This window comes from Manis pentadactyla, chromosome 17 (genome assembly GCF_030020395.1).
Source record: "Manis pentadactyla isolate mManPen7 chromosome 17, mManPen7.hap1, whole genome shotgun sequence".
Lineage (NCBI taxonomy): Eukaryota > Metazoa > Chordata > Mammalia > Pholidota > Manidae > Manis > Manis pentadactyla.
The window spans coordinates 7,002,932-7,017,044 of NC_080035.1; the positions used below are offsets into that span (position 1 = coordinate 7,002,932).

The 14,113-nt window shown below is 44.2% G+C and overlaps 1 protein-coding gene and 1 long non-coding RNA gene across 7 annotated transcripts in view; one reads left to right on the forward strand and one right to left on the reverse strand.

The window, feature by feature from the left end:
* The window catches only part of CDADC1 (cytidine and dCMP deaminase domain containing 1), a 59,939-nt gene extending 52,698 nt beyond the window's left edge, over window positions 1-7,241 (reverse strand). For 2 of the 4 annotated variants that reach the window (XM_057494570.1, XM_057494572.1), the window contains exons 1-2: window positions 7,048-7,241; window positions 6,230-6,327 (exon numbers count right to left, since the gene is read on the reverse strand). In XM_057494570.1, the coding sequence (XP_057350553.1) occupies window positions 6,230-6,327; window positions 7,048-7,129 (180 nt within the window). In that variant the 5' untranslated portion in view covers window positions 7,130-7,241. The remainder of the gene's footprint in view (window positions 1-6,229; window positions 6,328-7,047) is intronic. The other 2 variants (XM_036904262.2, XM_036904252.2) reach the window with 2 other exon arrangements.
* Window positions 7,207-13,529, forward strand: LOC130681428 (uncharacterized). Of its 3 annotated transcripts, none has more exons than XR_008994576.1 (3): window positions 7,207-7,709; window positions 8,893-9,075; window positions 13,287-13,529. It is a non-coding gene; the product is annotated as an uncharacterized LOC130681428 (long non-coding RNA). The 3 variants fall into 3 exon arrangements; XR_008994577.1 differs by having other exon boundaries at window positions 7,207-7,395; XR_008994575.1 differs by having other exon boundaries at window positions 7,207-7,350; window positions 8,893-9,104.
* The last annotated feature ends 584 nt before the right edge of the window (window positions 13,530-14,113 follow it).

Here is a 14,113-nt window from a genome sequence, read left to right on the forward strand (position 1 = left end):
TAAAACACCTAACACATAAAGAATGGAGGAGGAGGAATAAGAAGGGACAGAAACAAAGAATGACCAGACTGTGTTTATAATAGCTTAATGAGAGATGGCTAGATAGTAAAGAAGCTACCCTTGAACCTTTGGTAACCATGAATCTAAAGCCTGCAATGGCAATAAGTACATATCTTTCAATAATCACCCTAAATGTAAATGGACTGAATGCACCAATCAAAAGACACAGAGTAACAGAATGGATAAAAAGGCAAGACCCATCTATATGCTGCTTACAAGACACTCACCTCAAACCCAAAGACATACACAGACTAGAAGCCAAGGGATGGAAAAAGATATTTCATGCAAACAATAGGGAGAAAAAAGCTGGTGTTGCAGTAATTGTATCAGACAAAATAGACTTCAAAACAAAGAAAGTAACAAGAGACAAAGAAGGACATTACATAATGATAAAGGGGTTAGTCCAACAAGAGGATATAACCATTATATATATATATATATATATACATATATGCACCCAATACAGGAGCACCAACATAGGTGAAACAAATACTAACAGAATTAAAGGAGGAAATAGAACGCAATGCATTTGTTCTGGGAGACATCAACACACCACTCACTCCAAAGGACAGATCCACCAGACAGAAAATAAGTAAGGACACAGAGGCACTGAACAACACACTAGAACAGATGGACTTAATTACAGACATCTACAGAACTCTACACCCAAAAGTAGCAGTATACACATTCTTCTCAAGTGCACATGGAACATTTTCCAGAATAGACCACACACTAGGCCACAAAAAGAGCCTCAGTAAATTCAAAAAGATTGAAATTATACCAAGCAACTTCTCAGATCACAAATGCATAAAACTAGAAATAAATTGTACAAGGAAAACAAAAAGGCTCACAAACACATGGAGGCTTAACAACATGCTCCTAAATAATCAATGGATCAATGACCAAATAAAAACAGAGATTAAGCAATATATGGAGACAAATGACAATGACAGCATAAAGCCCCAACTTCTGTGGGACGCAGTGAAGGCAGTTCAAAGAGGAAAGTATATAGCAATCCAGGCCTATCTAAAGAAGGAAGAACAATCCAAAATGAATAGTCTAAAGTCACACTTATTGAAACCGGAAAAAGAAGAACAAATGAGGCCCAAAGTCAGCAGAAAAGAAGGACATACTAAAGAGCAGAGAAGAAATAAATAAAATTGAGAACAATAAAACAATAGGAAAAAATGAATGAAACCAAGAGCTGGTTCTTTGAAAAAATAAACAAAATAGATAAGCCCCTAGCCAGACTTATTAAGAGAAAAAGAGAATTTACACACATCAACAGAATCAGAAATGAGAAGGGAAAAATCACAATGGACCCCACAGAAATACAAAAAATTATTAGAGAATAGTATGAAAATCTATATGCTAACAAGCTGGAAAACCTAGAAGAAATAGACAACTTCCTAGAAAAATACAACCTTCCAAGACTGACCAAGGAAGAAACAGAAAATCTAAACAGACCAATTACCAGCAAAGAAATTGAATCAGTAGTCAAAAACTATCCAAGAACAAAACCCCTGAGCCAGATGGATTCACTGCTGAATTTTATCAGACATATAGAGAAGATATAATTCCCATTCTCCTTAGTTTTCCAAAAAATAGAAGAGGAAAGAATACTTCCAAACTTATCCTATGATGCCAGCATCACTCTAATACCAAAACCAGGTAAAGACCCCACCAAAAAAAAAAATTACAAAACAATATCCCTGGTGAACATAGATGCAAAAATACTCAACAAAATATTAGCAAACCAAATTCAAAAACATCTCAAGAGGATCATAGACTATGATCAAGTGGGATTCATCTCAGGGATACAAGGATGGTACAACATTCGAAAATCCATTATGTCATCCACCACATCAACAAAAAGGACAAGAACCACATGATCATCTCCACAGATGCTGAAAAAGCATTCGACAAAATTCAGCATCCATTCATGATAAAAACTCTCAACAAAATGGATATAGACAGCAAGTACCTCAACATAATAAAGGCCATATATGATAAACCCACAGCTAATATCATACTGAACAGCGAGAGGCTGAAAGCTTTTCCTCAGAGATCGGGAAGAAGACAGGGATGCCCACTCTCCCCACTGTTATTTAACATAAAATTGGAGGTCCTAGCCACGACAATTAGACAAAACAAGAAAGACAAGGTGTCCAGATTGGTAAAGAAGAAGTTAAAATGTCACTATCTACAGATGACATGATATTGTACATTAAAAAACCCTAAAAATCCACTCCAAATCTACTAGACCTAATATTTGACTTCAGCAAAGTTGCACGATACAAAATTAATACACAGAAATCTGTTACTTTCCTATACACTAACAATGAACTAACAGAAAGAGAAATCAGGAAAACAATTCCATTCACAATTGCATCAAAAAGAATAAAATACCTAGGAATAAACCTAACCAACGAAGTGAAACACATATACCCTGAAAACTACAAGACACTCTTAAGAGAAATTAAGAGGACACTAAAAAAGGGAAACCCATTCCATGCTCTTGGCTAAGAATAAAGCAATCTACAGATTCAATGCAATCCCTATCAAAATACCAACAACATTCAATGAACTGTAACAAATAGTTTTAAAATTCATATGGAACCACCAAAGACCTGGAATAGCCAAAGCAATCCTGAGAAGGAAGAATAAAGCAGGGGGCATCTCGCTTCCCAACTTCAAGCTCTACTACAAAGCCACAGTAAGCAAGACAATTTGGTCCAGGCACAAGAACAGAGCCACACACCAGTGGAACAGAATAGAGAGTCCAGATATTAACCCAAACACATATGGTCAATTAATATATGATAAAGGAGCCATGGACATACAATGGGGAAATGACAGCCTCTTCAACAGCTGGTGTTGGCAAAATTGGACGGCTACATGTAAGAGAATGAAACTGGATCACTGTCTAACCCCATACACAAAAGTAAATTCGAAATGGATCAAAGACCTGAATGTAAGCCATGAAACCATAAAACTCTCAGAAAAAGACATACGCAAAATTCTCTTGGACATAAACATGAGCGGCTTCTTCATGAACGTATCTTCCCAGGCAAGGGAAACAAATGCAAAAATGAACTGGGACTACACCAAACTGAAAAAGCTTCTGTACAGCAAAGGACACCACCAACAGAACAAAAAGGCATCCTACAGTATGGAAGAATATATTCATAAATGACAGATCCAGTAAATGGTTGACATCCAACATATATAAAGAGCTCACGCACCTCAACAAATAAAACGCAAATAATCCAATTAAAAAATGGGCAGGGGAGCCGAACAGACAGTTCTCCAAAGAAGAAATTCAGATGGCCAACAGACACATGAAAAGATGCTCCACATGGCTAGTCATCAGAGAAATGCAAATTAAAACCACAATGATATATCACCTCACACCAGTAAGGATCACCACCATCCAAAAGACAAACAACAAATGTTGGCGAGGTTGTGGAGAATGGGGAACCTTCCTACACTGCTGGTGGGAATGTAAGCTAGTTCAACCATTGTGGAAAGCAATATGGAGGTTCCTCAAAAAACTAGAAATAGAAATACCATTTGACCCCAGAATCCCACTCCTTGGAATATACCCAAATACACCTTCTCAGATTCAAAAAGACATACGCACCCCTATGTTTATGGCAGCACTTTTTACAATAGCCAAGATATGGAAGCAACCTAAGTGTCCATCTGTAGATGAATGGATAAAGAAGATGTGGTACATATATACAATGGAATACTATTCAGCCATAAGAAAGAAATAAATGCTACCATTTACAACAACATGGATGGAACTGGAGGACATTATGCTCAGTAAAAAAAAGCCAGGCAGCGAAAGACAAATGCCAAATTATTTCTCTCATTTGTGGAGTATAACAATGAAGCAAAACTGAAGGAACAAAATGGCAGCAGACTCACAGACTCCAAGAATGAACTAGTGGTTACCAAAGGGGAGGGGAGTGGGAGGGCAGGTGGGGAGGGAGGGAGAAGGGGATTGAGGGGTATTATGTTTAGCACACACGGTGTGGGGGATCACGGGGAGAACAGTGTATCACAGAGAAAGGACCTAGTGGATCTCAGGCAACTTGCTGCACTGATGGACAGTGACTGCATTGGGGTATGGGTGGGGACTTGATAATATGGGTAAATGTAGTAACCACATTGCTTTTTCATGTGAAACCTTCATAAGAGTGTATAACAACAATACCTTAATAAAAAATTTTTTTAAAATGGTCAGAGGAACTGAACAGACAGTTCTCCAAAGAAGAAATTCAGATGGCCAACAGACACAGGAATAGATGCTCCACATCACTAGTCAGCAGAGAAATGCAAATTAAAACCACAATGAGATACCACCTCATACCAGTAAGGATTGCCACCATCCAAAAGACAAACAACCACAAATGTTGGCGAGGATGTGGAGAAAGGGGAACCCTCCTACACTGCTGGTGGGCATGTAAATTAGTTCAACCACTGTGGAAAGCAGTATGGAGATTCCTCAAAAATCTCAAAATAAAAATACCATTTGACCCAGGAATTCCACTCCTAGGAATTTACCCTAAGAATGCAGCAGCCCATTTTGAAAAAGACATATGCACCCCTATGTTTATCGCAGCACTATTTCCAATAGCCAAGAGTTGGAAGCAGCCTAAGTGTCCATCAGTAGAGGAATGGATAAAGAAGAGGTGGTACACAATGGAATATTATTCAGCCTTAAGAAGAAAACAAATTCTACCATTTGCAACAACAAGGATGGAGCTAGAGGGTATAATGCTCAGTGAAATAAGCCAGGTGTAGAAAGACAAGTATCAAATGATTTCACTCATCTGTGGAGTATAAGAACAAAGAAAAAAACTGAAGGAGCAAAACAGCAGCAGACTCACAGAACCCAAGAATGGAGTAACAGTTACAAAAGGGAAAGGGATGGGGGAGGATGGGTAGGAAGGAAGGGATAAGGGGGGGTGCAGAAAGAAAGGGGGCCTTACGATTAGCATGCATAATATGTGTGTGGGGGCACGGGGAGGGCTGTACAGCACAGAGAGGAGGACAGGTAGTGATTCTACAGCATCTTACTAAGCTGATGGACAGTGACTGCAATGGGGTATGTGGAGGGAACTTGCTGATGGGGGTCTCTAGTAAACATAATGTTCCTCATGTAACTGTAGATTAATGATACCAAAATAAATAAAAATAAAAATAAAAGTCTTCCTATGAATAATCTGAAGCAACTTTTCAGCAGTTAATGGCAAGTTAGAAATTTCAATAAACATATGCAGATTATAATTTTGTAAGAGAAACAAACAAAACACCTTGTGCTTTAAAAAAAATAAAGTACCAAGATGTTAAGTGATGTTGTTAGAATGGTGAGAAACCATGGGTAATTTTCCCCCCTTTTCCTCTACTTTCAAAAATGTATAAATGCTTAACTTAACCTAATAGTTTTCCATAATATGACCTTGGCCCCCTAAAACTTAATGACAATGCTCTAAACTTTCAAGCTACCAAATCAAAATGGTGAGAACCTAGTCCCATGCCACTCCAAGCATCGAAGAAAATGAGAATGTAGCACCTTGCTGCCCCAAGAGTTGGAGAAAGATGTTAAGATGTACATTCTTTCAATGCACTGGCTTTTATGATTACTATTCTTATTATACATTCTTAGCCTGTTTTGATCATATCTTTTGAGATCCCAAAATAGACTACTTACATGGAACAAGAAACCAGTCAGTTAGTATTCATAGATTACCTATTACAATAGTAGAGCTAAGGAGCATACCAAGTGAAGTAAGACATGATCTCTATCTTTAAGTCATTTACAGTTTGGTTAGGGGGGGAAATTACCCAGATGAAACACCGACAGTATACAATTGGGTGGTATGGTCAATAATCTAAATTGGCCAAACCAAACATATCAGATATCATTAATATCTGATAACCTGGCATAGTCTGAGAGGGTGACTATTCTATTTTTAGATTGGAAAGATGAGCTATTACAGTTGTGAGTTACAAATGTCACACTAAACTATAAATATATTCTTACAAATTTTAAGGGTTTTGAGTGGTTTTAAGTGTGACAGAAACTCAAGCAATAAAATCAAATTTTAGACCATGGTTTTTCTAAGTGGGAAAAAGTATCTAAGGAAACAAAATATACCTGAGATTTTTCTCTTTGGGCTTCTACTGATGGGAAGAGCTCCATCCAGAGACTGAGCAGAGTGAAAAGGTTGACTTTAGAGAGCCTTGGTATTTGACCTACGAAAGAGAGGGCAGACACTTTAAAAGTTTACTAATGATGAAAATAGGAACTAAGCTCAATACCACTTAGGTGTATAGCCTTAGCTCAGCTGTTTTTGAGAGAAAAAGGACACCAGGACAAGAGAATCAACGTGCTTTCTAAGCAGGAGACTGTCTACAACCAACTGGCACCGATCTCCTCCCACACTTTCCAAAGTTGGGCCCTCTTTCTCCAGCCCTCACACGTCAGAAAAAAAATGAAACAACTGACATATGTGGCTATGGGAGCAATTCAAAGGAAGTTATGAAAAGTCTTTGCATCTTATGAAGGAAGCTTTTTTTTTTTTTGAACTGTGGTGTTGCATCAAGGGCAGTGCGATGACCTCGGAGGATCAAGTAGTTGAAATACAGGAAAGCGTGGCGTGCGGTTAATTTGGAAATCAAGTCAAAATCACGGTTTGGGCAATTTTCAAGCTCATCAATCACCAAGATCCTAGCTCTAGAAAAAGGAAAAGGGGGAGAGGGCAGTGAGCATGACCTCAAAAGCAGGTGGAGAGGAGCCAGGAAGTCCAGGTGACCAAGGCGGGGACGCGCCCAGGCCAGGGATGAGACATTCAGAGCCAGAAGCGCAGGCGAAGAGTGGGAAGAACCCAGGCAGAGAACCCGAACCTAAACGGCGGCAAAGGCCCCGGCAGAGCGAAAGTCTGCGGCTGCGGGAGCTGGGTCCGCGGCACTCACCGGTCATGCTGCCAGTCTGGGTGCTGACTGACCGCACGGCCCCCGCACTCTCCAGATTTTGCATCTGCCCTTCTTCTTTCATCCCAAACCTAGAGGCCTCTGCTGCCCGGAATACCTCTCACTGTAAGGCATGATCTTGGCCCCAGCGACTCCACCTCTCTCCTCCCAGCAACTGTGCAACAACGGCCAACTCGGCGCAGCCAACTGACGTAAACCAGACCGCCTCTTCCGGGCGCCTTGTGTGACGTCATATCCAGGCGTGGAAGCGGTGGTTCCTGGCCGCGTCTTCGGAGAGACCGCGAGGTAGAAAAGCGGTTCGCAGTGAATTATATGGGCCTGTGTTTGGCTGTATTCCTTGGTTTTTGGCGAAGTTAAGTCCTTGGAGAGTGCTTGACTCGCAGCCCCAGATTGCAGGGGACTGAGAGAGGGATGGGCCTATGCAGCCTTGACAGATTTGGTCAGTGAGGCGAAGGAAACAAATGCAAACTAGCCCCATCTGTCATGGCCAAGGTCCTTGGGAAACGGGATCAGAGGAGGTGGGAGCTGAGCGATCCAGGTGGTTGTTACTTACCAGAGATGTGCCGGTTTTGAGGAACTTAGTGCGGGCAACCACCATAGGGACGTTCCGCTTCTTATCAGACGGAACTGTGATTATGAGAAAGGTAAGAGTAGGAAGAAGTAGCAAGTGGCCCCTGTAAAAATCTGAGTTCCTGACATTGTAGATTTGTGGCAATGCATTTTACTGTTTTATTTTAATTAAGTGTTCCCAGGCAAACTCAAAATGAAGCCCTTTCCTCTCCAGCATCTGTTGGCTAGTTTTCATCACCAACAGTTCTGTTACCGCAACTGACAAATACAAATAAGTCATAAAAACTTTCTGAAAGCAGAAGCTGAACATTATTGAGGTATCATTTTGTAAAAGACTGAAGTGGGAATCCTCAGTGTTGATGGGTATGGCTGTGGTTCATTAATTTTCACTACTGTATAGCATTTAATTGTAGCTATGTATCACTATTTATCCATATTTGAGCCCAGAGACATTTGGACCACTTCCAGCTTTTTGCTGTTGCAAACAAGGTTACTATAAAGATTTTTGTTGTTCTCCTTACGTCAATTTGAAAGACTTCCTTTAAGGACTATACTTAGGAGTAGAATTCCTGGGTTGTTGCAATATAAAGAGTCTGATAAGAAATACAAATTTGGCCACTCATGGCCAAATAAATAGTTCCTTGTATATGTGTTCTCTATCCACAGTTCCTGATAACACAGTCTTAAAGGTGAAATGGGTGTCTTGTCGTGTTAATGAGAGACTTTTGGACCCCACCCAAGGGCACGGAGCTGAATCAGCCAATTGCCAATAATTTAGTTAAGCATGAATATGCAATAAAGCCCTCACAAAAACTCCTGAGGAGGGTGTATCTCTCACTGCTTCTTGGGTCCTGCTGATGGGGAAAAACTTAAGGACAGCAATCTAGTCCAGGTGGCTCCCTTCTGCTGCTCTTCTTAGCAAAGACAACAGAAACACCCTTAACTTCCCTCTCCTCTTCACTCCCCACTCCGCCAAGCACCCACTACCTAGGTTCACTCCCTAAACTCACTCACCCTTGCCTGCTCGCTTGCTGTGCGCATAAGAATGTTAAAGATACAGAAGCAGAAAGATATATATTGCTCCAAACTTTGCCTTTGTTTGGGGCTCAGGCTTTTGGGAGATTACTTCCCTCTGGGCCCGCCGGTGTGAAATAAATCCTCAACACTTCAAGACCTCCAAGTGTCGCTTGGTTCTTCCATCAGTGATCTAGTCCAGGTTTTTCCAGTATTTTCCATAACATTTGGTTCCCTGACCAGGAAACCCAGTTGCGCTGGCTCTTTGTTGCCACTGGTTTGGGGCAAACGGCGGGGCGGTGAAGGAATGCGTGATAGCAACGGAGAAGGCACGTCCTGCCTGATCTTTAGGCAGTCTCCCACCCGGTTGCCCTGGGCTGGCCTGCCTGCTCAGCTGTTCCCACCGGACTCAAGGAAGCTTGGCAGGTGAGGATCTGGTTCCGACGTCGAATCTGGTAAGGCACCTGGGCTCCTGACCCAGCCAGTCCCACTTGTTGGGGTGGAAGGGGAGCCTGAACACCTCCCAGAGATTCATTAGAAGCCTCACAGGTAGACAGTCCCGGGGGGGTGTGGGGGGGATGTTTAAACTCTGGTCTGAGTGTGTGAGTGTGCAGGGCGAATGAAGTCATTCAGTCTGCACTGAATCTGTGATTCCACGGCCTGTGCTACTGAATCTGAGTGGGCCCTTTGCTGCATTCGTGGTCAGCCATCACAATGTAATGGTGATTCAGCTTCGGCTGACCTGGCCTGGGACTTATACAGGTGCACCTTAGTCAAGGCTGACCAAAGCCTCTGAGAGGAGCGCAAATAGACAGGCATCTGACTGGTCTCGTCTCTAGAGGAGGCACTCCTCCCTTGCCTGTTGTCGCAGCACCGTCCATGGACATGTTAGGGGGTCAGGGCACAGTAAACCCACAGTCCTTGGCACTATGATCAAGAATTTCAGGAAGGGATTTTCAGAAGACTACGGAGTGAAATTAACTCCTGGCAGGTTGAAAACCCTGTGTGAATCTGAATGGCCCACCTTTAGTGTAGGATGGCCTCCAGAAGGAACCCTAGATGTCCCAACAGTCCACCAGGTCTGACAGGTCATCAGTGGAGATCCAGGTCATCCTGACCAGTTCACAAACATTGACTCCTGGGTAGGAGTTGCCCAGACTCTTCCCCCTTGACGGCAATTCGCTTGCAACAGGCAGGGACAGGGTAGGGTCTTAGTCACCTCAACAAAGAAGCCTACAAAGAATCAACAGAAGCCTCTGCAGATTCTTGCTGGTGACCCGGAGGAGGAGCTAATATTGCCCCCACCTTGTGCAAACCCAAGGCCTTTAGCACCCAACCATGGGTCTCTGATACCCTGCCACCATCAGCCTTCCTGCCAACTCCAGAACCAGTGAACCCACTTCCCCCTGGACTAGCAGCCAGACTGTACCCTCAGCTGAGAGCAGGTGCCCTTCAGATGCCAGTGCAAGAGATGCAGGGCCTGAAAGACATAGTAAGTATGGGACCATCCAGCCCAGTGAGTCCATGTTTTACTATCAACCCTTCTCCACAACTGACACTCTGTCAGAAAAGCCACAAGCCCTGGTTGATCTCATGGAATCCCTCTTGCAAATTCATCAGCCGACCTAAAAAAAACTGTCAGCAGCTTCTCTGCACTCTGTTCACAATAGAAGAGAGGAGGCAGCCAGGGTCCTTGGTCACCGTGCATAGGCTGAAATTGCTGTCCCCGAGGAGCACCCCAAGTGGGAATTCACCACCCCCGAGGGACAGCACCAGATCCACCGATATCAGGATGCCCTCCAGGGGATGAAAGCTGGATAGAAAAAGCCTATGAACATGACTAAAGTTTCTTCAGTCACTCAACAACCAGGAGAGTCTCCTGGGGGCTATTATGAAAGACTGTATAAAGCTTATTACATCTACACCCCTTTTGACCCTGAGTCACCAGGGAGCCAACAGATGGTAAACACCTTATTCGTGGCCCAAGCTGCCCCAGACATCAGACGAAAGCTCAAAAAACGTGAGGGCTTCACTGGGATGAGTATCACTCAGCTGATCAAAACTGCCAACAAAGTATACATGAACAGAGAAGTTCGATCTGATAGGTATGCTGAAAGAGAAGAAAAGAGCCAGCCTCCTGGCAACTGCCCTAAAAGAAAGAGATAAGCAAAAGGCAGAGAGAAGCCAGCCACCTAGAGGGGGTAACCCCAGGACTGCCCTAGCCAGGGACCAGTGTGCTTACTGTAAAGAGAAGGGGCACTGGAAGAATGAATACCCCAACCGAGGCAAAGCCCCGAGGCCCAGTCGCTACTGGGAGGAGCTCTATGGGGAGAGGCTCACTGGCCTGGCAGGGGCAGACTCAGCCTGACAAGGACTGGGCTCTCTCATGTTCGTCCCCCATGAGCCCATGGTCAGAATGAAAGTGGGGGGCCAAAACATGAATTTTATGTTTGACACAGGGGCAGAACACTCTGTGGTCACTCTCCCTATAGCCTCCTTCAGTGAAAAAGGCTGCAACTATGCTCAGAGCCACAAAGACAGCAGCAGTACCCCTCTCACAAGAGGCGAGAGCAGGCATCCAGGAACGCCTGATCAGACTCAGAGAGGCAGGCATTCTAATTGAGTCTCAGTCACCCTGGAACACCCTGCTTCTACCAGTCAGAAAGCCAGGAGGAGAGTACTGGCCTGTTCAAGATCTGCGTGCCATTAACAGAATAACTATCTATACACCTGGTGGTCCCAAACCTGTACACGCTCCTCAGCCAGATCCTGGAGTCTGCCAAATGGTTCACTTGCCTAGACTTAAAGATGCCTTCTTCAGCCTCTGGCTGTCCCCCCAAAGCCGGCTCTTATTTGCCTTTGAATGGACTGAACTGGATACTGGGTGGCAGATGCAGTTAACATGGATGCGGCTTCCACAAGAGTTCAAGAACTCACCCACTCTCTTTAGAGAGGCATTGGCTGCAGACCTTGCCAGCTTTCTGAGAGATGCCACATGCTGAGCCCTCCTGTGGTAGGTAGATGACCTCCTCCTTGCCAGTGACACCCAGGAAAATTGTGCAAAAGCCACAAACGCCCTCCTGCAACTCCTGTCAGACTCAGGATACCGAGCCTCATAGAAAAAGAAAAGCACAAAACTGCCAGCAACAAGTTTAGTACTTGGGCTTCCTCCTCATCCAGGGAGAAAGGGCATTAAGGCCAGAGAGGAGAAAGGTCATTAACTCCTTACCCAAGCTCCAGATGAAGAAGGGCATACGAGAGTTCCTGGGGGCTGCCGGGTTCTGCAGAATCTGGATTCCCAGGTTCTCATTAATGGCAAGACCCCTCTACAGCCTCCTGGGGGTGGGGGGACAGACTGAAAGCCCCTGTCTGGACAAAAGAGGCAAGAGCCACCTTCCTGGAAATAAAAGCTGCTTCAAAACAGGCACCAGCCCAATGCCTGCCAGATATAAAAAGGCCCTTTATTCTCTTTGTACATAAAAAAGTAGCAATTCTGCATTGCAAAGAACATCGAAAGGAAAACAACCCTATAGCACAGGGGAATAGGATGGCAGATGAAGTTGCCAAAGCAGCAGCCAGTAAGGAGGCAGGGAGAGCTCCTTCCCTCACCATGGCCCTAACACCCTAGTAGAGAGAGGCCCCTCCACCCAGGTACACTGAAAAGGAGAAAGACTGGGCCATAACTGAAGGAGCCACCTTAACTGAAAACAGATGGTGGGTGCTGCCAGACAGATTTATCTTTGTCCCATTGCAACCAGGAGGCAACTAGTCAGCGAATACCATCAGCTCACCCACCTAGGAAAAACTGCACTAGAAGTCCTCCTTAAAAAGCAATATTACATCAGCCAGTTGCCAGTGTTATGCTGAGCAGTAAGTGAACAGTGTCTAACTTGTACCAGAAATAATGCTTGATCTGCACCATGACTCACACCTGGTGTCCAAAGAGTGGGAGTTGCCTCTTTTGAAGACCTTGAGATAGATTTTATGGATGCCCAGCCAAGCAGAGGACTCAGATACCTCCTAGTAATAGTGTGCACATAACTCTGGCTGGGTTGAAGCCTTCCGAACCAGGACAGAAAGAAGCTGGGAGGTAGCCAAAGTCCTCCTGAGAGATATTGTGCCCCGGTTTGGCCTACTATCTACAATTCACAGTGACAATGGATTTTAGCTAAATCTCTCAACATTACCTGGAAACTCCACACTGCATACAGGCCACAAAGTTCAGGAAAACTAGAACAAATGAATTGCACCCTCAAGGGAGTCCTAGCTAAGTTTTGCCGAGAAACTGGCTTCCCATGGCCAGACTTACTGCCCCTGGCTCTCCTGTGTGCTCGCTGCACACCTGGAATTCAAAGTTTTTCCCCTTTTAAATTAGTGTATGGATGCCCTCCCCCATGTCTAGGAAGCCTCCCAGGGAACCTACACCAGACAGGAAATAAGGGAATAAGAGAACAGCTCCAAGCCTTGGGAACTACCCTAAATAAACTACTACAATACACCATAGAGAGAGCCCGGATCTCTTTTGGAACCCCAGTACATTCCTTCCAGTCTGGGTCAAAATTGGAAAAGGGACCCCCTCAAAATTCAGTGGACTGGCCCCCACATTGTTGCTCTAACCACTCCTATTGCCCTCAAAGTTGCAGGCATCACTCCGTGGGTCCATCACTGCAGAGTGAAAAAGGCCCATCATCCTGACAAAGAAACACATCAGTGGAGGGCCCAGCCAGGCCTCCAGAATTCTCTCCACCTCTGCATCTGACTATTGTCCTCTGGCTAATGGACATCTGCACGCCATGGATCCTGGCCCTCACTGGAGTGATATCTTTCATCCTAGGCATTGAACTCTCTGCTGTTGCCCTCCTCCCCCCCACTGGACTATTCCCCAAAAAAGTTGCCCTTTCTATTGTCTATTGAGTAATTAATTGTAGGTTGTTTTGCTATGCTTACCTATTTCTCCTAAAGTATACTCAAGCCTCAGCCTGCATGTCCCCATTACCACTCTGTAATGTTATTTTTATACCTTCCCTTCCTCCCCCTCACTCCTGGGGAACCTCGGTGTGGGTGCATAAAGTTAGACAAATGGGGAACCGGGTTCAGTGCCTACACCTGCATGCCTGCTAAATGTTATGATAAGAACAGCACCACCCTTTGCCATAAAGACGGGAAATGTACTGAACTAAATAAATAAATCAGACACAGACTGTCTGATTTATTTAGGGGAAGAAAGAAATCCACTGCTCAACCTACCTCACCCACATTGAAATGTCTGATGGGGGGAGTCCAGAACTAAGCCCAAAGGGACAGGGATGAAAAGGTCAACCAGACCCTAAAAGCACTAACTAAAGAGCCAGTTTACTGCAAAATATTGACCTCTCAAGTTTTTCTGTAACAGATTAAGCAGTTTGGTACTACGAGGTCTGCCTTCAGTCCCTTGAGTGTCCTCAGCTCCCACTGCACAAAGTTC